This window comes from Canis lupus, chromosome 26, assembly GCF_003254725.2.
Source record: "Canis lupus dingo isolate Sandy chromosome 26, ASM325472v2, whole genome shotgun sequence".
Classification (NCBI taxonomy): domain Eukaryota; kingdom Metazoa; phylum Chordata; class Mammalia; order Carnivora; family Canidae; genus Canis; species Canis lupus.
This window is the reverse complement of record NC_064268.1, coordinates 26748330-26774392: the sequence shown is the minus strand read 5'-3', so window position 1 is coordinate 26774392 and position 26063 is coordinate 26748330. Positions and strand designations below refer to the sequence as shown.

Here is a 26063-nt window from a genome sequence, read left to right as displayed (position 1 = left end):
CCAGCTCTCCCTCCCTCGGCTGTTCCTGAGCAAGAAGCTGCAGCTCAGGGTCAGCGTCGGGCTGGAGGAGGGATGAGGATGCTGACAGCGAGTCATCAGGGTGTCTGGATGTGCCCAGTACAGAGGTTAAGTGCCCAGGATCACTGGTGGACGGTGGGAGGACCTGCATTTCCTCCTCCTGTGTCAGAACTCCCATCAATACTCCGGATGAAGCTGTGTCTCTCAGAATACGGTCTCTGCAGCCTGAGGAGAGAGGAAAGATCATCCCAACAATCTGTGAGGACTGATCCTGACCCCTGCTGACTTGAGGCCTGGTGTTACTGGGTCCTCCCCCCCCCCAACCAGGCAGCCCCAGCCTCTGTCCTGCTGCTCATGATGCAGCTCTGCTGTCCCCTGCTGGTGGAGGAGGACCCTGACCAGGAGCTTCCCTCCTGCTGGTCACCCATAGTCCCTGTCCTATGAGAAGAGATGGGTGCCAGGGTTTCCAACCTCCTACAGGCAGCAGCCCCACTGCTGTGCCCAGCCCAGTCCAGACAGGTCGTATACATGCTGCAGGAAGCAGGACAGTTGCCATTCCTGTAGTTGTCCCCGTGATAAATGTCCTGGCTTAGGCCACTGTTTTGTTTTTTGTTTTATTTGTTTACAAAATAGAGAGTGCAGTGCAAAGTATGGCCCATTTGAAAGGGTCAATGCCAAGTAAACCTGTGTGATATCCCACAGCCACCATATCTTTTGTATTTAGGAATCAACATCAGTGCTTCCTGCTCCCTATTAATGCAGTTTCGTCATCAGAGGAAGGATGATGTTTCTGGTCTATGTTCAGTTGAACACCCAAATCTTTACACTTATTGTTCTTGCTACTATATTTATTACATTTTTAATATTCCAGTACATATCTCCTGGAATTTGGCATGGGAGGATTTGTAAACTAGCCTCGTCTGTGGTTTGGTGAAATTGGGAATCTGTGTACAGTATCATGTCATCTGTGTAGAGGGAGAGATTGATTTCTTCTTTGCCAATTTTAATGCTATTGATTGATTGATTGATTGATTGATTGCCTGATTGCTGAGGCTAGGACTTCTAATACTATGTTGAATAGCAGTGGTGAGAGTGGACATCCCTGTCGTGTTCCTGATCTTAGGAGAAAGGCTCCCAGTGTTTCCCCATTGAGAATGATATTGGCTGTAGGGCTTTTCATAGATGGCTTTTAAGATGCGGAGGAATGTTCCCTCTATCCCTACACTCTGAAGGGTTTTGATCAGGAATGAAGGCTGTATTTTGTCAAAGTCTTTCTCTGCATCCATTGAGAGGATCCTATGTTTCTTGTTTTTTCTCTTGCTGATATGATCAATCACATTGATTGCTTTATGAGTGTTGAACCAGCCTTGTATCCCAGGTATAAATCCCACTTGGTCATGGTGAAAATCTTCTTAATGTACTGTTGGATCCAATTGGCTAGTATCTTGTTCAAAATTTTTGCATCCGTCTTCATCAGGGATAGTGGTCTATCATTCTCCTTTTTGGTGGGGTCTTTGTCTGGTTTCGGAATTAAGGTGATGCTGGCCTCATAGAACAAGTTTGGAAGTACTCCATGTCTTTCTATCTTTCCTAAACGGCTTTAGTAGAATAGGTACGGTTTCTTTTTTAAACATTTGATAGAATTCCCCTGGGAAGCCATGTGGCCCTGGACTTCTGTGTCTTGGGAGGTTTTTGATAACTGCTTCCATTTCCTTCCATTGCCTGTTCAGATTTTCTATTTTTTCTGTTTCCAGTTTCGGTAATTTGTGGGTTTCCAGAAATGCATCCAGTTTTTCTAGGTTGCCTAATTTATTGGCATATGGCTGCTCATAATTCATTTTAAAAATAATTTGTATTTCCTTGGTATTGCTTGTGATCTATCTTCTTTCATTTATGATTTTATTAACTGGAGTCTTTCTTTTTAACAAGGCTGGCTAATGGTTTATCTGATTAATTCTTTAAGAGAACCAACTCCTGGTTTTGTTGATTGGTTTTACATTTCTTCTGGTCTCTATTTCATTGAGTTCTGGTCGAATCATTATTAGCTCTCTTCTTCTGCTTGGTGTAGGTACATCTATGAAAGCAAGGGGGGAAAAAGCTAAAAAGAACTATTGGGACTTAAGATAAAAAGCTTCTGCACAGCAAAAGAAACAGTCAACAAAACTAAAAGACAACCTACAGAATGGGAGAAGATATTTGCAAATGACGTCTCAGATAAAGGGCTAGTTCCAAGATCTATAAAGAACTTATGAAACTCAACAGCAAAGAAACAAATAATCCAATCATGAAATGGGCAAAAGACATGAAGAGAAATCTCACAGAGGAAGACATAGACATGGCCAACATGCACATGAGAAAATGCTCCGCATCACTGGCCATCAGGGAAATACAAATCAAAACCACAATGAGATACCACCTCACACCAGTGAGAATGGGGAAAATTAACAAGGCAGGAAACCACAAATGTTGGAGAGGATGTGGAGAAAAGGGAACCCTCTTACACTGTTGGTGGGAATGTGAACTGGTGACAGCCACTCTGGGAAACTGTGTGGAGGTTCCTCAAAGAGTTTAAAATAGATCTGCCATACGACCCAGCAATTGCACTGCTGGGGATTTACCCCAAAGATACAGATGTAATGAAACGCCAGGACACCTGCACCCCGATGTTTCTAGCAGCAATGTCCACAATAGCCAAACTATGGAAGGAGCCTCGGTGTCCATCCAAAGATGAGTGGACAGAGAAAATGTGGTATATGTATGCAATGGAATATTACTCAGCCATTAGATACGATGAATACCCACCCTTTGCTTCGACATGGATGGAACTGGAGGGTATTATGCTGAGTGAAGTAAGTCAATTGGAGAAGGACAAACATTATCATTATATGGTCTCATTCATAGGGACTATAAAAACTAGTGAAAGGGATTATAGGGGAAAGGAGAGAAAATGAGTGGGAAATATCAGAGTGGTTGACAGCACATGAGAGACTCCTAACTCTGGGAAATGAACAATGGGTAGTGGAAGGGGAGGGGGTAGGGGATGTGGTGCAAGGTGATGAACACTGAGGGGGGCACTTGACAGGATGAGCCCTGGCTGTTATAGTTTATGTTGGCAAATTGAACTCCAATAAAAAAATCTACAAGTAAAAAAATCTACAGCTCAGGTTCTGATTTCTGCTGTATGGATGACTGTCCTAGTCTGTCTTACACTTCTGTCATGGCTCTGGTGAGTTGGTAAGTGCTCCCTTTTCTCCCAATGCCAATTTCTCACAATCAGGGGATCAGATAGCTGTCCTCTCTCCTGTCACATGCTGTGCTCTGAGGCTGGGCAGGACTGGCTTTTCCTAATGTGGATTTCCCTGAATGTCACCATGACATGGGTCTTGTTGAGTCCCTTCCTAACTGAGGCCCAAGCAGCTGGCAAAGTGTCAGAGTTCCTTTTTGCAATGTGGTTTCCCTGAAAGGTTAGTTTGCTCTTGAATCCAAGAATCTATCACTGGAAATCCAGCACTTGTGGAGTGTGTTTACTGTTTCATGCCATGGGAAATGTCTCTAGAGGGGTTGGTCACTGCACACTTCTCCACTCTAAGATCACTGATGTAGTCAGCAAGTTTTTTGTAGACCACAATGTAAATGGGCGATGTTATATAACCCCAGGGGCAAGGTAGTAGAGACTGCAAAAGCCTCCCCATCCTATTCACTTCTAACCCTCTCAACCCACATTTACCCCATGTTTGTTCATCTGGTGTGGCTGGGAAATGGAGATTCAGCATGTGCAAATTCTAATCTAACATAAATTGGTGCAGCCAGTATGGAAGACTCATGGAGGTTCCTCAACAAATTAAAAACAGAACCACCATATGATCCAGTTATCCATTTTCTGCATATAAATACAAAGAAAATGAATCTCATATATATATATATATTTTTTTGCAAATTGGAGTTCAATTTGCCAACATATAGCATAACACCTAGTACTCATCCCATCAAGTGCCCCCCTCAGTGCCCATCACCCAGTCACCCCCACCCCCTTCCACCTCCGTTTCCACCACCCTTTGTTCATTTACCAGAGTTAGAAGTCTCTCATGTTCTGTCTCCCAAAGAAAATGAATCTTATCTCAAGGAAATATTTGCACCTCTAGCTCATTGTAGCATCTTTCACAATCACCAAGACAAGAACACAATCTAAGTGTTCATCCAGGGGATCCCTGGGTGGCTCAGCGGTTTGTCGCCTGCCTTTGGCCCAGGGCTGGATCCTGGAGTCCCGAGATTGAGTCCTGCATCCGGCTCCCTGAATGGAGCTTGCTTCTTGTGCCTATGTCTCTGCCCCCTCCCCCTCTCTCTCTGTCTATCATGAATAAATAGATAAACAAAATCTTAAAAAAATAAGTGTTCACCCATAGATGAATGGTTAAAGCAACTGACATACACACACACAGGAATATTATTCAGCACTAAAACGAAAAGGAAACCTTGCCATTTGTGATACTTGGATAATGGAGGGCATTATGTTAAGTGAAAAACCTATAACCTATAACCTCACTTGTATGTAGAATCTAATACGGCTGAACTCATAAGAACATAGAGTAGATGGATAGTTACCAGGGTCAGAGGGTGGGAGAAATGACGAGATGCTGATCAAAGAGTACAGACTTCCAGTTATAAGGTAAGTAAGCTGTTGGGATGTAATGTGCAGCTTGGTGTCTATAGTTAACAATACTGTATTGTATACTTGAAAGATGCTAAGATGGTAGATCTTGGATGTTCTCACCACACACACACACACACACACACACACAATATAAAGGCAAGTGTGGGAAGTGATGGATGTAACTAACCATTTTTGGAGTCATCGTGTTACAATATATACATGTATCAAACCATCATGTATACCTTCAACTCACACAATGTTGTATATCTAGATCTAAGTAATGTTGGAAAAACAAGGAAAATTCCATTTGTTTTTCTTTTCTTTCTAAGATTTTATTTATGTATTTGGGTGTGCCAACTTGCATTCCCACCAAAAGTGTTAGAGGGATCCCCTTTTTTCACATCCGTGCCACACAGGCTGCAAACAAGAAGGGGGCATGTCCCTGCTGTGCTATCTCTCTTCAGCAGAAGTAATTCCTGAAGCTGCAGTTTCCAACAAGTCCACCTCTGGGGAAATGAGGGCTTCAATCCTGTAGATGGGCATTGGGAATTCTGGTTGTCACCCATGACTTCTAGTACAATGACAGACTCAATGTCATTATGTTTGCTGTTGTGACCATTAGAGAATAAAGTGAGAGAGGGAGAGAGAGAGAGGGAGGGAGAGCATGAGTGAGGGGAGGGACAAGGGAGTGAGAAGCAGGCTCCCTGCTGATCAGGGAGTGGAGATACTGGGCTCAATCCCAGAATCCTTTATTTCAATTGCACCTAAACCCATAAGATACCTAGGAATAAACCTAACCAAAAAGGTAAGGGATATATACTCTCTAAAAATGACAGAAAAGTTATGAAAGACATTGAGGAAGTCACAAAGAGATGCAAAAACTTTCCATGCTCATGGATTGGAAGAATAAATATCGTTAAAATATCTATGCCACCCAGGGCAATCTACACATTCAATGCAATCCCTGTCATAATACCATGGACTTTTTTCATTGTTAGAACAAATAATCCTAAGATTTGTACGGTACCAGAAAAAACCTTAAATAACCAGAGGTATGTTGAAAAGAAAACAAAAGCTGAGGCATCACAATGCCTGATTCCAAACTATATTACAAAGCTGTGATCATCAATATAGTATTAAACTGGCACAAAAAGACAAATAGAGTAAGGTAACAGGATAGAGAACCCAGAAAAGGACCCTCAACTGTATGATCAACAAACCTTGACAAAACAGGAATAATGTTCAAAGGAAAAAGACAGTCTTTTCAACAAAAGATTTTTGGGAAATTGGACAGCCACATGCAGAGGAATGAAACTAGACCATTCTCTTACACCATACATAAAGATAAACTCAACATGGAGGAAGATCTAAAAGTGAGACAGGAATCCATCAAAATCCTAGAGGAGAACACAGGTAAAAAATTTCTTGCAAGTCACGTTTCTAGAAGGAAGGGAAACAAAAGCAAAAATAAACTACTGGGCCTTCATCAAAATACATAGCATCTGCACAGTGAAGCAAACAGTCAACAAACCAAAAGACAAAGATTGGGAGAAGATATTTGCTAATGACTATCAGATAAAGGGCTCGTATCAAAGTTCTATAAAGACCTTATCAAACACAAGACCGAAAAACGTATGATGCAGTCAAGAAATGGGCAAAATACATGAACTGACATTTCTCCAAAAAGACCTACAACTAGCCAACAGGCACGTGAAAAAAATGCTCCACGACACCTGTAATCAGGGAAATACAAATCAGAACCACAATGGGATACCACCTTATACCAGTGAAAATTGCTAAAAGTAAGAAGACAGGAAACAACAAATATTGGCACGGATGTGAAAAAAGGGGATCCCTCTAACACTTTTGGTGGGAATGCAAGTTGGCACACCCATTCTGGAAAACAATATAGTGGTTCCTCAAGAAGATTAGAGATACTCTATGACTCAGCTATAACACTACTGGGTATATACTCCCAAAGATACAGATGTGGAAAAAAGATGGGACAGCTGCACCTTAATGTTCTTATCACAAATGTCCACAACAGTCAAACTTTGAAAGGAGCCAAGATGTCCATCGACAGATGAATGGATAAAGAACATTACTATATATATATATTATACAAATATACAAATAATGGAATATCACTCAGCCATCAAAAAGGACGAATTCCCACCATTCACATCAATGTGGTTGGAAGTGGAGGATATTAGGCTGAGTGAAGTAAGTCAATCAGAGAAAGATGATTATCATATGTTTCACTCAAATGTGGAACTATAATAAATTCAAGGGAACATAGGTATGAAGGAGAAATGAGTTGGGAAATTCAGAGAGGAAGACAAACCATAAGAGTCTCTTAACTCTGGAAAACAAACTGGGTTGCTGAAGGGGAAGTGGATGGGGGATGTGGTAAGGCATGAAGGAGGGCACATGATGTGATGCGCCCTGGGTTTTGACTGCAAAGGGGCTTGGGGAATTTATAGGTAATGATTCATCAGTCATATACATGATTGTTGTGTGTGTGTGTGTGTGTGTGTGTGTGTGTTCTTGATTTTTTTTGTTTTGATTTTTTTTGCATATACATGATTGCTGAGGTGCTTACACTGCTATGGCTTTTTTCAAAACTCACACAACTGTTTGCTAAAAGGATAGATTTTACAATATATGAATTATAACTCAATAAAAAAGAAAGAAAAGAAAATGAAAGGAAAACAAGAAAACAAAACAAAACAAAAAGTTATGGTAGGTGAAGATTCCAAAGAGCAAACTTTCACTTAGAGAGTACTGTGCAGGAATTCTAGATCTACAGGGAAACACACCCCTGAGTAAAAGAAAAGATGAAGAAGCAGGCATGAGCAGAGAAGGACAGTGACATGTCAGATTGTCACAGTCAGGGCTGCAGTAGAACTTAGGGGAACCCCGGTGCTGGGTGTGTTTTCCAGAGTCATACAGAATAGGGTGCAGGGGCCCTGCTGTTACTCCACCCACATGCAGGGATCACCAGACACAGGCTGCAAACAAGAAGGGGCATGTCCCTGCTGTGCTAGCTCTCTTCAGCAGAAGTAATTCCTGAAGCTGCAGTTTCCAACAAGCCCACCTCTGGGGAAATGAGGGCTTCAATCCTGTAGATGGGCATTGGGAATTCTGGTTGTCACCCATGGCTTCTAGTACAATGACAGACTCAATGTCATTATTTTTGCTGTTGTGACCATTAGAGAATAAAGTCAGGCAGTCAGACAGATGCACAAACAAACATACTCTAGGACAGAAAAAATGTGTGGATAGAATATATGTAAAGGGAACACACAGTATAGGACAATGAATGAAGCAGAATTCAGTAGGAGATGACTACTGGATAATATTACAGACATCTCTAGAGAAACAGATTGAAAGTGAGAACTTTTTTAAGAGTGAGAATAGAGGGATGGGTATGAGGGGAGAAGGGAAGAAGGGAGGGAGATGTAGAATGAGGAGGGGGTGGGGGTGTTGGGAGAGTAGATCTCATGTACATACTCTCACTGTTGGCTCAGCCTGCCTGGCCTCTCTCGTCACAGTATCGGTGGCATCACCTCCATCTCTCCTCCTGGCTATTCTGGTCACTTGTTTCTGGTGCTCCCTGTGTTAAATTATAAATAGCTCACCATGCCATAAGATCCCCAAATGATGGAATGGTACTAAAGGACTTCAAATCTGGAGCACTCGGCTAAGGCCACAAGGTACATAAGAACTTTGGACATTAATTTTCATTCCTGGTCTCAGGATCACCTGGCAATCTGTGAAGCTAACAGGCAGTGAATGTACAATCCAGCAAGTGACACTCATTCTCGATGCTGTTCATTACTTCCTCTCACATTTCCAGAGGTGACCAGTGGTCTCTGACTGTGACCTTCATCCTGTTATAAATTTGATGAACAGAAATGACCACTAATGAAATCTTTTGACCCTGTTTAACCAAGGCTTTTACTTGTCATTCCCTCACTGGTTGGTTATCATCTAAGGACAACAGGGAATGCTCTTTATCTTCATCCCTTTTTCTTTCACTGTCATCACTTCCACAGTTTGTCCATCTGTCTGTGCATTCAAGGCTACTGCATTACTTTCCTTCAAGTTATAAACACCAGAAGGCCCAGGTGGGCTTGGAAGAAGCATGATTCACACTACAGGTTTGGATATTATTTCCCTACAATCTTCATGACTGCCTTCCCTAAAAAATATAGTGTTGGAGAAAAATCTCCACTAAAGGGACCTGTGGGAGGCCTTTTGGAAACACTTGGTAGAGAATAACCCTTTACTGAAGTGAGTAGGATATTCCTGTGATCCTTTGTGATTCCAGCCAACCACTAGCTGAAAAGAGAAACTGAAGTTCTGACACCTGATGTTCCCCTATCCTCCCAATCCTCCTGCCTCTCTGCCCACTCTCTCTCTCAGGAATACTCCACCTTCTGTCTTCCTACCTACTTGAGATTGTCCTGTTTATGGGCAGCTCTTGGATTTTCCCATCTCCGAGATCCATCACTAGGAGTACCCAACCTGACTTTCTGTGGTCCAACATCAAAATCTCTCCCAACCCTGCTCAAGTCAGTGCCCAGGGAAGAGGGTTACCTTGATCTATACAGCTGCTCAATGTTAACCCAAAAGTGTGGGTGTACATGAGATGCTTGTTTTTTAAATGCTTAAAAAGTATAGAGGAAACCTACATATCCAATAAAATTGCCCCCACAACACCATTAGAGGTGAATCATTCACTGGGTTGAGATTCAAGGGAGTTAATATATTTATCACTGTAGTGCTCCCCTTTCCATGCCCAGTGGATCTGGTCCTGGGGAGAACCTGGATAAGTCCTGTAGGCAGCTTATGGACTACATCCTGGCACCAGAAGTTAAGAGTCAACTATAGATGGAGAAACCCAAGCCATGTTCCATGTTGGTCCTGCCACAGACATCCTAACATACACATTATTTTCCTAATCAGGTCTCAGCTTTGCACCCATTATAGGCTCAAGGTTCTCGGTCCTTTTGTTTTTTTTTTTAAATAAATTTATTTTTATTGGTGTTCAATTTACCAACATACAGAATAACACCCAGTGCTCATCCCGTCAAGTGCTCCCCTCAGTGCCTGTCACCCATTCACCCACAACCCCGCCCTCCTCCCCTTCCACCACCCATAGTTCATTTCCCAGAGTTAAGACTCTTTATGTTCTGTCTCCCTTTCTGATATTTCCCACACATTTCTTCTCCCTTCCCTTATATTCCCTTTCACTATTATTTATATTCCCCAAATGAATGAGAACATACACTGTTTGTCCTTCTTGGATTGACTTACTTCACTCAGCATAATACCCTCCAGTTCCATCCACGTCGAAGAAAATGGTGGGTATTTGTCATTTACAATGGCTGAGGAATATTCCATTGTATACATAAACCACATCTTCTTTATCCATTCATCTTTCGATGGACACCGAGGCTCCTTCCACAGTTTGGCTATTGTGGACATTGCTGCTAGAAATATCGGGGTGCAGGTGTCCCGGCATTTCATTGCATCTGTATCTTTGGGGTAAGTCCCCAACAGTGCAATTGCTGGGTCTTAGGGCAGGTCTATTTTTAACTCTTTGAGGAACCTCCACACAGTTTTCCAGAGTGGCTGCACCAGTTCACATTCCCACCAACAGTGTAAGAGGGTTCCCTTTTCTCCGCATCCTCTCCAACATTTGTTGTTTCCTGCCTTGTTAATTTGCCCCATTCTCGCTGGAGTGAGGTGGTATCTCATTGTGGTTTTGATTTGTATTTCCCTGATGGCAAGTGATGCAGAGCATTTTCTCATGTGCATGTTGGCCATGTCTATGTCTTCCTCTGTGAGATTTCTCTTCATGTCTTTGCCCATTTCATGATTGGATTGTTTGTTTCTTTGGTGTTGAGTTTAATAAGTTCTTTATAGATCTTGGAAACTAGCCCTTTATCTGATACGTCATTTGCAAATATCTTCTCCCATTCTGTAGGTTGTCTTTTAGTTTTGTTGACTGTATCCTTTGCTGTGCAAAAGCTTCTTATCTTGATGAAGTCCCAATAGTTCATTTTTGCTTTTGTTTCTTTTGCCTTCGTGGATGTATCTTGCAAGAAGCTACTGTGGCCAAGTTCAAAAGGGCGTTGCCTGTGTTCTCCTCCAGGATTTTGATGGAATCTTGTCTCACAGTTAGATATTTCATCCATTTTGAGTTTATCTTTGTGTATGGTGAAAGAGAGTGGTCTAGTTTCATTCTTCTGCATGTGGATGTCCAATTTTCCCAGCACCATCGATTGAAGAGACTGTCTTTCTTCCAGTGGATAGTCTTTCTTCCTTTATCAAATATTAGTTGACCATAAAGTTGAGGGTCCACGGCTGGATTCTCTATTCTGTTCCATTGATCTATGTGTCTGTGTTTGTGCCAGTACACAGTTTGGATGACCACAGCTTTGTCTACAACCTGAAATCTGGCATTGTGATGTCCCCAGATATGGTTTTCTTTTTTAAAATTCCCCTGGTTATTCGGGGTCTTTTCTGATTCCACACAAATCTTAAAAGAATTTGTTCTAACTCTCTGAAGAAAGTCCATGATATTTTGATAGGGATTGCATTGGGTGCAATTGTAAATGGGATTGAGTCCTTAATTTCTCTTTCTTCAGTCTCATTGTTAGTGTATAGAAATGCCACTCAGTTCTCAGTATTGATTTTGTATCCTGCCATGCTACCAAATTGCTGTGTGAGTTCTAGCAATTTTGCGGTGGAGGCTTTTGGGTTTTCTATGTAGAGTATCATGTCATCGGCGAAGAGAGTTTGACTTCTTCTTTGCCAAGTTGAATGCCTTAATGTCTTTTTGTTGCCTGATTGCTGAGGCTAGGACTGCCAGTACTATGTTGAATAGCAGTGGTGAGAGTGGACATCCCTGTCTTGTTCCTGATCTGAGGGGAAAGGCTCCCAGTGCTTCCCCATTGAGAATGATATTTGCTGTGGGCTTTTCAGTAGATGTTTTTAAGATGTTGAGGAATGTTCCCTCTATCCCTACACTCTGAAGAGTTTTGATCAGGAATGGATGCTGTATTTTGTCAAATGCTTTCTCTGCATCTAATGAGAGGATCATAGGATTCTTGGTTTTTCTCTTGCTGATATGATGAATCACATTGATTGTTTTATGAGTGTTGAACCAGCCTTGTGTCCTGGGGATAAATCCTACTTGTTAATGGTGAATAATTATTTTAATATACTGTTGGATCCTATTGGCTAGTATCTTGTTGAGAATTTTTGCATCCATGTTCATCAGGGATATTGGTCTGTAATTCTCCTTTTGGTGGGGTCTTTGTCTGCTTTTGGAACTAAGGTGATGCTGCCTCATAGAATGAATTTGGAAGTACTCCATCTCTTTCTGTCTTTGCAAACAGCTTTAGTAGAATAGGTATGGTTTCTTCTTTAAACATTTGATAGAATTCCCCTGGGAAGCCATCTGGCCTTGTACTCTTGTGTCTTGGGAGGTTTTTGATGACTGCTGCATTTTCCTCCCTGGTTATTGGCCTGTTCATGTTTTCTATGTCTTCCTGTTCCAGTTTTGGTAGTTTCTGGCTTTCCAGGAATGCTTCCATTTCTTCTAGATTGCCTAATTTATTGGCGTATAGCTGTTCATTATATGTTTTTAAAATCGTTTGTATTTCCTTGAGGTTGGTAGTGATCTCTCCTTTCTCATTCATGATTTTATTAATTTGAGTCTTCTCTCTCTTCTTTTTAATAAGGCTGGCTAATGGTTTATCTATCTTATTAATTCTTTCAAAGAACCAACTCCTGGTTCTGTTGATCTGTTCCACGGTTCTTCTGGTCTCTATTTTGTTGAGTTCTGCTCGAATTTTAATTAACTCTCTTCTTCTGCTGGGTTGTTGTCTATTTGCTGTTTTTTCTCTAGCTCCTTTATGTGTAAGGTTAGCTTTTGTATTTGAGTTCTTTCCAGTTTTTGAAGGGATGCTTGTATTGCGATGTATTTCCCCCTTAGGACTGCTTTTGCTGCATCCCAAAGATTTTGAACGGTTGTATCTTCATTCTCATTAGTTTCCATGAATCTTTTTAATTCTTACTTAATTTCCTGGTTGACCCTTTTATCTTTTAGCAGGATGGTCCTTAACATCCACGTGTTTGAGGTCCTTCCAAACTTCTTGTTGTGATGTAGTTCTAATTTCAAGGCATTATGGTCCGAGAATATGCAGGGGACAATCCCAGGCTTTTGGTATCGGTTCAGACCCGATTTGTGACCCAATATGTGGTCTATTCTGGAGAAAGTTCCATGTGCACTTGAGAAGAATGTGTATTCAGTTGAGTTTGGATGTAAAGTTCTGTAGATATCTTTGAAATCCATCTGGTCCAGGGTATCATTTAAGGCTCTCGTTTCTTTGGAGATGTTGTACTTAGAAGACCTATCGAGGGTAGAATGAGCTAGATTGAAGTCATCAAGTATGAGTGTATTATTCTCTAAGTATTTCTTCACTTTGGTTATTAATTGATATATTTGGCAGCTCCCACATTCGGGGCATATATATTGAGGACTGTTAACTCCTCTTGTTGGATAGATACTTTAAGTATGAGATAGTGTCCCTCTTCATCTCTCACTACAGTCTTTGGGGTAAATTTTAGTGTATCTGATATAAGGATGGCTACCCCTGCTTTCTTTTGAGGACCATTTGAATGGTAAATGGTTCTCCAACCTATGATTTTCAGGTTGTAGGTGTCCTTCTGTCTAAAATGAGTCTCTTGTAGACAGCAAATAGATGGGTCCTGCTTTTTTATCCAGTCTGTAACCTTGTGCCTTTTGATGGGGTCATTAAGCCTGTTCACGTTCAGAGTTACTATTGAAAGGTATGAGTTTAGTGTCATCATGATATCTATTCAGTCCTTGTTTTTGTGGATTGTTCCACTGAACTTCTTCTTAAAGGGGAATTTTAAGATTCCCTTTAAAATTTCTTGCAGAGCTGGTTTGGAGGTCACATATTCTTTAAGTTCCTGCCTATCTTGGAAGCTCTTTATCTCTCCTTCCATTTTGAATGAGAGCCTTGCTGGATAAAGTATTCTTGGTTGCATGTTCTTCTCATTTAGGACCCTGAATATATCCTGCCAGCCCTTTCTGGCCTGCCAGGTCTCTGTGGAGAGGTCTGCTGTTACCCTAATTCTCCTCCCCATAAAGGTCAGGGATTTTTTGTCTCTTGCTGCTTTATGGATCTTCTCTTTATCTTCGGAATTTGCAAGCTTCACTATTAGATATTGAGGTGTTGAACGGTTTTTATTGATTTTAGGGGGGGATCTCTCTATTTCCTGGATCTGAATGCCTGTTTCCCTTCCCAGATTAGGAAAGTTTTCAGCTATGATTTGTTCTAATACCTATTCTGGACCTCTGTCCATTTCGGCGTCTTCGGGAACCCCAATTAAATATAGGTTTTTCTTCCTCAGGCTGTCGTTTATTTCCCTTAATCTGTCTTCATAGTCTTTTAATTGTCTATTTTTTCTGCAGTTTCCCTCTTTGCCATCAACTTGTCTTCTATGTCACTCACTCGTTCTTCCACCTCGTTAACCCTCATCGTTAGGACTTCTAGTTTGGATTGCATCTCATTCAATTGATTTTTAATTTCTGCCTGATTGGATGTAAATTCTGCAGTCATGAAGTCTCTTGAGTCCTTTATGCTTTTTTTCTAGAGCCACCAGTAGCTGTATAATAGTGCTTCTGAATTGGCTTTCTGACATTGAATTGTAATCCAGATTTTGTAACTCTGTGGGAGAGAGGACGCTTTCTGATTCTTTCTTTGGAGGTGAGGTTTTCCTTCTAGTCATTTTGCTCAGTGTAGAGTGGCCAAAAACAAGTTGTATTGGGAAAAGGAGAAATAGAGAGGAGAGAAAAAAGGAAAGAAAAGAGAAAAAGAAAAAAGGAAGAAAAAAAGAAAAAAAGAAGAAAAAGAGAAAGAAAAAGAAAGAAAGGGAAAAAAACGGATGGGGGAAGTAAACAGATGAAAAAGCAACAAACCAAGAAACAAACAAAAGAAAACCAAACAAACAGAAAAACACGGGGAGTATCTTCTGATTCTGTATCATTTAAGTCCCTTGACTTCCACTGGAACTTTTCTGTCTGGTTGGTCTTCTGGGGGAGGGGCCTGTTGTGCTGATTTTCAGGTGTTAGCACTTGGGGAGCTGCGCTGCCCCCTGGGTGGTGCAAGGCTCAGTGGGGGTTACCCCGTGAGCTCCAGGAGGAAAAACCGCAGTGGCGGCAGCCAGGTCTGGAGCCCTGGATTCAGCTCCCGCAGAAACTCCGGAGCTCTCCGTCTGCAGGGCCTGGAGGCTCTGGGGCTGAGCCATTGATCTGCTCTGCTCCGGGCAGGGGTGTCCTTGCTGTCCTGGGCCCTCCCGGCCTCTGCCTGTCCGGGTGGGAGCCCGGATCCTGGGCTGTGTCCCAGCGCCCAGTGCTCCGGGGTCTGCGTTGTTGGATTTGCGCTCCCGCCCCGCAGCCCCCTCCGTGGAGTCGCCGCCCGAGCCCCTCCGAGCTGCTCCGGGTCCCGCCGTGCGCGCTGCAGCCCTTAGGGAGCTCGGTGCACTCTCCTAGGCGCGCAGTTGCTCTGTTACTGTTCCAGGGAACCCGAGGTCATCCTCGACCTCCTGGGTCCTGCTCCAACTCCCTGCGAGCCCCTTTCTGCCCGGGAAGGTTGGTGCAGCTCCTGCTTCTCCGGGACGGGGCTCTCCTGTCCTGGGGACACTCGCCCTGGCCTCAGCGGGGCTTCTCGCGGGGCCCCTCCCCCCTCGGAGGCCTTTTGTTCCTTTATTTCTTTTTCCCCGTCTTCCTACCTTCATAGAAGCACGAACTCTTCTCACTGTAGCGTTTCAGCTGGTCTCTGTTTAAATCTCAGGCCGAACTTGTAGATATTCAGGATGATTTGAAGGTTATCTAGGTAAGTTGGTGGGGACAGGTAACTTGGGGACCCTACTCTTCTGCCATCTTGCCCCTCCCCCTCTACTTTGCTTGGGAGAAAGAGTTTGTGTGTCACTTCCCCATCTGCCTTGTCACTGTGAGCCTTAGCACTGCTGTCCCACACCTGGCAGTAATAGTCAGCCTCGTCCTCGGCCAGGGCCCCACTGATGGTCAGGGTGGCCGTGTTCCCCGAGTTGTCACCAGAGAATCGCTCAGGGATCCCTGACGGCCTGTTGCTATCACCATAGATAATCAGTACAGGGGCCTGGCCCAGCTTCTGTTGGTACCAGTGAACACTTTTACTTCCAATGCTGTCTCCCCCACAGGTGATGTGGGCCGGCTGCCTCAGGGTCACACTCATGGATGGCAGCTGTGTCAGCACATAGGAGGCCACAGAACCTGCAAGAGAGAAAAGGAGAGGTGGGTTCCCACCTCTTGGTCTCAGTTCAAAGAGAACCCTACATGCCTGACCTCTGCCCCAACAGTCTCTAGGGGTCTGTTTCTACCTCCCCTCATCTCACCCCTGGTACTGTAGGTATGGCTGGTGGATGGAGCCTTTGCACAAAGGAGACAACATTAATTTTCCCTGGGTCGGGGCAGCCCCTCAGGCTCTCACAGAGTGAGTGAGCACATTGGGATAACTTCACTCCTCCAGTCTTTTCATTTGGGTCCTACGCCCTCCAGGCAACCTGTTCTACACTCAGGGTCATTTTTGGCCTAGACCCAGAACCTTGCTGCTTCCCTGGGAGTGGCCAGGGCTCAGTACCTGTGCAGTGAACCAGGAGGCCGAGGAGGAGGAGGTTCCAAGCCATGGTGGAGGCACCCTGATTCTGCTCCCTGGGGCCCTGCCTGGGCAGAGGTTCCTCCTAGTCCTATCTTATACCCTTGCTGGAGACAGCTGCTGGTCATGCAAATCAGCCAAGGCTCTGGGGCTGCTGCTGCAGAGTTTGAGGTGAGAGCAGGGCTGAGACCCAAGGGACAAGGAAGTGGATTGGAAGCCCCTTGCAGACCCAGAATCAGATGGGGGGACTGTGCTTTAACCTCTGTGTCTAGTGGGGTCTGGTTTACCCTTTTAAGTTCTGGAGCCTTTGCACCTGGGAAACGCGAGGAGGCTGAGGGCAGTGCAGCGTCCTGCCACAGATCCCTGTGAGCATCAAGCTCAACAAAATTCTCCTCTTTCTAAGGGCACACGGAGGTCTTGCGATCCCTGTATGTATTATAGCTTTCTGACTATGCATGTAGTCCTGGGGCAGATCATACAGGCTGTGTCTCAGTGTTCCCAGGGTGCACTCATTGCCAGAAACAGATCCGGACCTTGAGCAAAATCTGACAGTGACTGAGTGTGGCTGGAAGGGGGTGGCAGGAGAGGCGTGATGTCCTGGAGCTGGGCTAGTGACAGAGACTAATCTATGAGACCCCTGACTCTGAGAGACAAGGGCAGAACTTACATCAGTGTCCAAGGTTATACTGCAGAAATCCTGCATCTTTCCCTGCAGTTCTCAGGGCCCAGTGACTCAGCACCCCTCCTGTTAGAACCCCTGATACCAGGATCACCCCCTGTGCAGGTGGCTTCACCAGGTCAACTCTGCTGCCCCCTGGTGGCTGCGCCACAGTGGCTGCTGGAGGCCTAGGGAAGAGTCCCTGGTCCAGGTAGAGATGGAGAGCCCACTGCTCATATCCTGGTTTCCTGCTCTTGCCCTGCTGACCAAGGGCAGAAATTACTCTTTTCTTCATGAACCCTGCCAGGGTCTCGACCAGGCAGGTGGGGATCGGATTCTCCTTGGACATTGCTATAGGCTCATCTGAGGAGGAGACGGCCCCTGGGGCCTCAGAGCACACATCTCTAGGGTGTTGGGCGGTCATGGGTGTGGTGCAGCATTGGGCATCTTTGTGACACAGGACTCAGAGACTGCCTCTTCCTGGTGCAGGCTCGGGGTGCTGGGCCCAAATAGGGTTGTGGTGTCTCCTGCTCCACATCCAGGGAGCTGAGAACACTCAGTCAACATTTCATTCAGACTCACTTTGTTCTGGGAGACATTCTGTCCTGGGGATCAGTGTGAACAAGACAGAGGCCCTGTCTCATAGATTTATGCTGTGAGTGAGGCAGCAGATTGGACACCCTTGCTTTGCTGACACAGCACACAGTCTCTACCTGCTGCTCCCTGTCCCCTGGCTTCTATATTCATTCAACAGCCAGACCATTGCCACGATGACATCCTTTTGGGTCAGGATTCATCCTGTGGTGCATCATCTGCCCAAACAAATGTCCGTTTCTGGGATCCTTTCCGGGGATATTGCCTCTTGTGAGGAAAAGAATGAGAGTAGACTAATGTAGTGCCTTGCTCTGAAATATAAATGTGATGCCTGAAGCTTCAGCAGCCTTCTTGATGTCTGTCATCTTCAAGAATAAAGAGCAAACCCTCAGTGATGGTGGAACAGAAAGGGAGAGGATTTGGGACTTCATGGATGTGGTGAAATCTGGAGAAACATCATGTGACCCAGATGTATTGTTAGGGGAGAAAATAGGCTCCAATGTGTTCTTGCCACTGATTGTCATGCGTATGTATATTCCTAACCAATAGGAAATATTATTACCAATAAATTACCACAAATAAATCAATGGCTAAAACAGCAATGGGGAGAAAACCATTCAGTAATATAATGTACAGACTATGAAAATGGGGATCCAAGGGACAGGCTGACCCTGACTGGGGGGAGGTTGAAGGAGGTTCTCTGGGGAAGTGACACTGGGGCTGCTGTGAGGTTGGGAAGAAGAATCAGGTACTAGTACATGGGTTTGGGGCCAGGTGATCAGTCTCTGTTGGGAGATTCCTGCTTGTGTGAGGTCGAGGACTGTGACAATGTAAGGTGTCTCTGATTCAGAACTCTTTCCCTTTCTCGGTAATATTTTCTTTCTTAATTTAGTTTTAAGATTTTATGTATTTATTTATTTGAAAGAGGGTGAGAGTGTTTTTTGTTTTTTGATTTCTGTTTGCTCCCCCTCCCTTTTTTTCTTTTTTCTTTTCTTTTCCTTTTTTCCCTCTTTTTTTTCTTTTTTTCTTTTTTTTTCTTTTCTTCTTTCTCTTCTCTCTTTTTCTCCTTTTCCCAATACAACTTCTTTTGGCCACTCTGCACTGAGAAAAATGACTAGAAGGAAATCCTCAAGATCTTTAAATTGTTTTCTCTTTTTTTCCTCAATTTACCTCCTTGCCATCAACTTGTCTTCTATGTCACTCACTCATTCTTTTATCTCATTAACCCTTGTTGTTAGTATCTCTAGTTTGGATTATATCACATTTAATAGATTTTTAATTTCTGCCTGATTAGACCTAAATTCTGCAGTGATGAAGTCTCTTAGTCCTTTATACTTTTCTTAGAGCCACCAGTAGCTTTTTAGTTGTGCTTCTGAATTGGCTTTCTGACAGTGAATTGTAATCCAAGTTTTGTAACTCTGTGGGAGAGAGGACTGTTTCTGATTCTTTCTTTTGAGGTGAGTTTTTCCTACCAGTCATTTTGCTCAGTGTTTTTGTGACCAAAAACAAGTTGTATGGGAAAAGGAGAAAAAGAGAGAAGAGAAAAAAGAAAAAAAAAGAAGAAGAAAAAAAAAGAGAAAAAAAAGGTAAGGGAAGCAAACAGAAAACCAAAACAAGGGGGAGTATCCTCTGATTCTATATACTGTAAATCCCTCGAGTTCCCTTGTAACTTTCCAGTGCTGCTTGATCAATAACTTGCTTTTCCCCTGTCCGTCTAGCTGGTATTCTGGGGGAGGGGCCTGCTGTGCTGATTCTCAGGTGTGAGCACCTGGGGGAGGTACTCAGCCCCCTGCCCGGTTTAGGGCTCAGTGAGAGCCGTTTATCCTATGAGGCCCCTGCTCAGTCCCAGGTACAAGGAGACACCAGGAGGAACAACAGCAGTGGCGGCGTCCAGCTCTCCAGCCTTGGAGTCAGATCCTACAGTAACTACCACATCTCATGTCCGCAGGGGCCTGGATACTCCCAAGCGGGGCTGCTGACCTGCTCAGCTCGGGGCCCCCAGCAGCAGGTGTCCTCGCTGTCCTGGGCCCTCCCGCCCCGCCTTTCCCGGGAGGAGGCCGGATCCTGGGCTGTTTCCCCGGCTCCCTGGGCTCCCGGGCCAGTGCTGCTGGAATCATACTCCCGGCTGCACAGCCCCCTCCACGGAGCCTCTGCCCCAGTCCCTCCGAGCTGCTCCTGGGCCGCGGGGTGCCCTGCAGCCCTTTAGGGAGCTCCGCCTGGGGTGTGGGGCTCTCCCTGTGGGCAGGGGCTCTGTCAGTGCCCCCAGGAGCCTGAGGGCAAGCCCACCCTCCTCGGATCCTGCTCTGACTCCCTGCGAGCGCCTGTCAGTCCAGGAAGGTTGGTGCAGCTCCTGCTCCTCCGGGCGGGGAGCTCCTGACCTGTGGGCGCTCACCGTGGCCTCAGCCTGGCTCATCCGGGCCCCTCCCCCTTGGATGGCTTTTGTTTCTTTTTTCCCCCCTGTCTTCCTACCTTGATAGAAGCACAAACTCTTCTCAATGTAGCATTCCAGCTGTTTTCTCTCTATTTTTTTTTAAGATTTTATTTATTCATTCATGAGAGGCACAGAGAGAGAGAGGCAGAGACACAGGCAGCAGAGGAGCAGGTTTCAAGCCGGGAGCCTGATGTAGGACTCGATTCCACGGCCCCAGGATCCCGCCATGGGCCAAAGGCAGGCGCTAAACCACTGAGCCACCCAAGGATCCCCTGTTCTTTCAATCTCAGGCCGAATTCCTAGGTTTTCAGGATGATTTGAAAGTCATCTAGGTAAGTTTCTCTCTACTCTTATGTCCTCTGTTTTAGAGGATTCCTTGGAATGAGGGTCTGCTGGTGCTTAAGTGTGTGATGTTTGCAACAGAAAATGCTTTATTTCATTTCCCTTTTCAAGGAGATTTTCACTGGGTAGATATCAAGGTGGACAGGTATTTTCTTTAGTATTTTGAAGTTACTGCTTCACGTTTTTCTTGCTTCTCTGGCTTGTGATGAGAAATATGCTCCCTCCAGATGCTCGTTCCTCCGTAGGGAATAACTCTGTGTCTGTAAGAGTGTCTGCCTTGCTGGTGTGCGGCACTTTCATGATGAGGTGTGCTATGCTGTCTCTCAAGTTCCCTGTTTGAGCTTAATTAAGCTTCTTGGATATATTATTCATGGCTTTCTCCAAATTTTAAAACTTGTTAGCTATTTATTCATCATACATATTTTTAAAAGATTTTATTTATTTATTCATGAGAGACACAGAGAGAAGACAGAGACATAGGCAGAGAGAGAGAACCAGGGTCCGTGTCAGAAGCCCGATGTGGGACTGGATTTTGGGACCCCGGAATCACGCCCTGAGCCAAAGGGAGTTGCTCAACTGCTGAGGCACCAGGCATCCCTCAGATATATTTTCAATCAGCGCCCCCACTCACCTCCTCTGCTTCGTTGCATCTAGTGACACATCATTAGGGGGAGTGAAGTTGTCCTCCTTGAACTGAGGCTTTATTCCATTGTGTAGCTATTTCGCTCTGTGCTTCATTATGAACAACTGCTATTAGCGAGACCAGAAAGCAACTAATGTCTTCTTTTGCAGCATGTAATCTGCTGTCCGTATCATGTCTGCATTTTTACATCTCAGAACATATGTTTGTCATTCCAAAGGTTCTAAAAGATATGGTCTTTGAAAAATATGTTGTATATCAGGCTCTTAATATATCCTAAAATTGCTGTTCTCATGGCCAGAATGAAATATAGTTATAATAAGTGTGTCCATATCATCGGCCAATACACCTTGTGCAGAACCCCCATCCAGGGTGTGAGGAGGGGCGGCCTGGGGGCCTGAGATGTGGGACCTGGGACACACCTGCTTAGGCTCTGTGCACAGGCCCTGGGACTGCAGGAGTAGATGACAGAGACAGAGAAGGGGTTTGTGGGTTTGTGTCTCACTTCCCCATCGACCTGTGTCACTGTGAGCAGTACCAGTACTGACTTCTGACTCGCAGTAATAGTCAGCCTCGTCCTCGGCCCGAGCCCTGCTGATGGTCAGGGTGTGTGTGTTCCCTGAACTGGAGCCGGAGAATCGGTCAGGGATCCCAGAGGGCCGCTCAGTGTCCTTATATATGACCAACACAGGGACTTGGCCTGCCTTCTGCTGGAACCATTGTGCATAATATTTACTCAGACTCTCTCCAGAGCAGGAGATGGTTGCTGTCTGTCCCAGAGACACTGATACTGAAGGAGGCTGAGTCAGCACACTGGAGGCCACGGAGCCTGAAAAGACAGGAGAGGAAAGGTTGGTGTGAGGTCAAGGGCTCATCCCAGGGAGCCGAGACTGAGCCTGTGCTGGTCTGAAGTCAGGGTTCAGGTCAGACCCAATTCCATCCTGCGGTGGCTGAGCTTGTGGGCAGGCCCGGGGTCAGCACCTGTGCAGAGAGTGAGCACGGGGAGCAGGAGATGGGTCCAGGCCATGGTGGGTGTGCCCAGAGCACTGCCTCCTGAGATCCACAGAACCACTGAGTTCCACCCTGGCCTCTTTTATTCCCTTCCAGGCCCTTGGGACTGTGATTCTTAGTAGTTATGCAAATGTCCTCCATTTCTGGGGCTGCTACTCACAAAACAGTGGTGAGGTCACAACTTGTGACTGAGGAGGAAGAGGGGACTCCTGAGATCCCCCCCCCCAGCTCTCAGGTCAGATCAGTCGTGTTTGACTTCAGGTCTGGAATTCCACTTACCTCCTGGGGATCAGACCACATGACAACCCTCTGCCCCAGCATGCTGGGCTTCTGTCCTGGATTCCCTCCGTGTTCTTTAGGAACCCTGGCCATGGGGCTGAGCTGGGCCTTCTGAGAGTCACAGACAACCCTTGATACAGGGCAGGTCCATGGACTGGTTCCCTCCTCGTCCTACATCACGTCCTCACTGTGTCCCAGAGGCACTGTGGTCCTGTGCTTTCCATTCTATAGAACATAGAACTTTCTCATTAGAATGTTTGTGCATCATCTTGTCTTCAGGAGTTCACTTCTGAAATGATCATCTGCTCTTGGAGATTCATCATAACTTCTAATCTAGGGACACACTGTGATTTTGTGTCTGTGACACTCCCAATCCTACAACAGATGAACAATTGCTGTTGTCAATAATTCTTTCTTTCTTTCTTTCTTTCTTTCTTTCTTTCTTTCTTTCTTTCTTTCTTCCTTCTTTCTTTCTTTCTTTCTTTCTTCTTTCTTTCTTTTTCTTCTTTCATTCTTTCTTTCTCTTTCATCTTTGTCTTTCATTCTTTATCTTTCAGTTTTTCTTTTTCTTTTTTCCTTTATTTCTTTCATTCATTCTTTTTTTCCTTTATATATCAGTATTCAATGCAATCATACAAGTTTCATGAGAAATCATCCGTGAATTAAAAACTACTCTCAAGATCCGTGTCTTGCTAGGGTTCCCAGGGTCTGTCTTCCCACATGACATGAGCTTTGCCACCACAGCCAGGGTCCCTGCAGGAGCTGGATCTTGTCACTGAACCAAGGACCGGCCAGGGACTGGAGCTGTGGCCTCACCTAGTGAGAATCCACCTGACTCTGGAGACAGTCTCACAGATGGCTGTGGATGCTCATTCCAGCCATGAGGGGCTCTGAGTGGTCTGCTCCTACCCCCTGAGTGACTCCTGAGCAAAGAAGTTACAGCCTTGGGGAGAGTCTGCCTGGAGATGAGAAAGAAAGGGAGAAGGAGAGTGTACAGAATGTTCTAGAGTGTCCAGCATGGATGTCAGCTCCGTGTTGCTCTGGTGGACGTTGGGGGGAGCTGTATTTCCATGTGAGACATTCACTGGGGCAGGACTTTGAGCAGTGTCCTGGGTGTCATTGTGTGTTTGACCCTCAGAACAAGGTACCTATAACCTTGGAGTTAGGAGGGATCATCCCAACTTGCTTGGGAGGGCTGAGCCCTGGAGCCCTGCTGACCCCCCGGCCTGTGTGCCTGGGAGGCTCCCCCTGGACAGCCCCAGCCTCTGTCCTGCTGCTCCTGATGCAGCTGTGCTGCCCCCTGCTGGTGGAGGAGGACTCAGCCCAGGAACTTCCCTCCTGCAGGTTATCCTTCAGCCCCTGTCACCTGAGAAATGTGAGGACCAGGGATCCCAGTGTCCCTCAGGCAGCTGCCTCCCCTGCCCAGTCGTGCCCAAGTGAGACCGCTCTAACACATGGTGCAGGAAGCAGGACGAGTGCAATTCCTGTGCTTGTCCCAGACTGAAATGCCCCGGCCTAGCCCACTGTCTTCTTACACAAAGCAGAGAGCAGGGTACAGTGTAGTGCATTTTAAAAGGGTCAATGTGCAGACAATCCTGGGTGATGTCCCAAAGCCATCAGATGCTGTGTATTTAGGACTCAGACGATTCATCTCGCATTCCCATTAGTGTAGTTGTGTCATCATGCCAAAGGGTGAACAGTAGTCCTGCTGGCCATGTGCATAGAGAGTCTTATGGAGTCCTTTAGGAGCTGTCAGTGGCCCTCCTTAGGGAGAGTTCCTGAGGCAGGTCCTAGATGCTGTGCCTCAGCTTTCCCAGGCTGCACTCAGTACCAAACACAGACTCAGTGCTTGTGAATGGTTTGACCTTTGCTGAGCATAGCAGGGATGGGTGAGGTGGGGAGGCACGAAATCCTAGACCTGTGCTAGAGACAAAATCACATTCTACAGACACACTGAATCAGAAGTTTACATCCACGTCAGGGTGATACTGCAGAAAACGTACACTTTTTCCCTCAGGTCTCAGTGGTGAGGGAGGGTGACCCATTTCCCTCTTCAGAATCCTTGAAGCCCAGGCCCTCCCCCTGTGCAGGTGGCTTTGCCAGGTGACCTCTGCTGCCCCCTGGTGGCCGCTCCACGAGGGCTACTGGAGGTTCAGGAAAACGTTTGGTCCAAATGGGGATGTGGAACCCACTGCTCACATCCTGATTCCTGGTCCATGGACATTCGGCTTCATGTGTCAAAACTTTCTGACTAATTAGGATAATAAAAGACAATGAATGGATAAAATAATGACAGATGAACACGTGTAGTGTTGGAGGATGTGCAGAGAAAGCAGTGAGATCAGACATAATGACAGACAGGTCGTGTGTGGGCAGAGGCTGGAGGCGCCTCTCTGCTGGGGTGACAGTAGAGCATTTTGGGATCTGTCAGTTGCTGAAGGTGTTTCTAGAACTGAAATACATGCGCAACTTACTGACTTTTTAAACTTTTTTATAACTGTATCATCAGAAAGCTCCATCTGGCAAGCACTTCGGGTTGCTACTGAACATAACACTCTGTATTCCTTATGAGCCACTGAATCACCAGGTGACCTGACTGCCTGCTTGGACTGGGTGCCATCTGCTCAATCCTGCCAGGAATTCGGTCATTCACCACAGCTGGCCATCATCTAACAGAAGTAAGATGAACATCAGCCTTCATGAAGTCCGGAAGCCACAGGTGAGTTGCTTGAGTGAGAGGCCCGAATCCAGAACCCTAACCCCTGCTGCATTAACTATTCTCTGTCTGGCACAACTACAGCCAGTGGGGACAAGCCTGTGACAGCTGAGGTAGAGGAAGATATGTGGCTGGTTTACAGAGCTTTCAGTACATGACATGCTTGTCTTTGATGTTTCTGATCTTAAGGGAAAAAGATGCAGTGTTTCACCAACACCAACCTGTTTTCACTACAGGACTATGATAGGTGTCCTTCCTCTGGACAGGCCTCACATGCCTTCTTTTTTTAATTTTTATTTATTTATGATAGTTACAGAGAGAGAGAGAGGCAGAGACACAGGCAGAGGGAGAAGCAGGCTCCATGCACCGGGAGCCCGATGTGGGATTCGATCCCGGGTCTCCAGAATCGCGCCCTGGGCCAAAGGCAGGCGCCAAACCGCTGCGCCACCCAGGGATCCCACATGCCTTCTTTATTGGAGAGATTAAGGAGAGATTATTCTCTCTAAGGAGAGATTAATATCTCTAAGGAGAGACTATTGGACTGCTCAAATCCTCTTTCTGCATCTGTTGAAATAATCATATGGATTTTATTCCATCGATAAGATATATTGTACTAATAGCTTTTCCTCTGATAAAATACCTTGTATTGTAATAAATCCCAATTGCTAATGGTGTCGAAATCTTTCTATAGGTTGCTGAATTTGATTGGATAGTGTTTTGTTGAGGATGTTTGTATAGGTGTATATAAAAGTTATTGATCTGAAGTTTTCTAGTGATGTGGACTATTGGTATCATTGACACATGGTACATAAAATGAGTTTGGAAGTCTACCACCATCATCTACGTTTTGGAACAGGTCAGGAATAACTGCCTATTACAGTTGATTTTGCACAAAGCAGGTGTTGGTATGGTGACACCTGTGCCATCAGAAGTCTGCATACCTCTTACTCCCGCAAACCTTGTATTCTAATAATGTCCTATT

General features: G+C 45.2%; 1 protein-coding gene and 1 gene segment (V, D, J or C); both read right to left on the bottom strand.

Moving 5' to 3' along the window:
• LOC118352450 (immunoglobulin lambda-1 light chain-like) overlaps nucleotides 1-16520 on the bottom strand; it is a 131601-nt gene extending 115081 nt beyond the window's left edge. Inside the window, exons 1-2 of the mRNA XM_049101531.1 lie at nucleotides 16396-16520; nucleotides 15731-16028 (exon numbers count right to left, since the gene is read on the bottom strand). Coding sequence (XP_048957488.1) covers nucleotides 15731-16028; nucleotides 16396-16441 — 344 coding nt within the window. The 5' untranslated portion in view covers nucleotides 16442-16520. The remainder of the gene's footprint in view (nucleotides 1-15730; nucleotides 16029-16395) is intronic.
• Nucleotides 1-22142, bottom strand: part of LOC112664875 (immunoglobulin lambda-1 light chain-like) — a 123628-nt gene extending 101486 nt beyond the window's left edge. Inside the window, 2 exon segments of the V gene segment in view lie at nucleotides 21607-21904; nucleotides 22057-22142. Coding sequence covers nucleotides 21607-21904; nucleotides 22057-22102 — 344 coding nt within the window.
• Between the last annotated feature and the right edge of the window lie 3921 nt (nucleotides 22143-26063).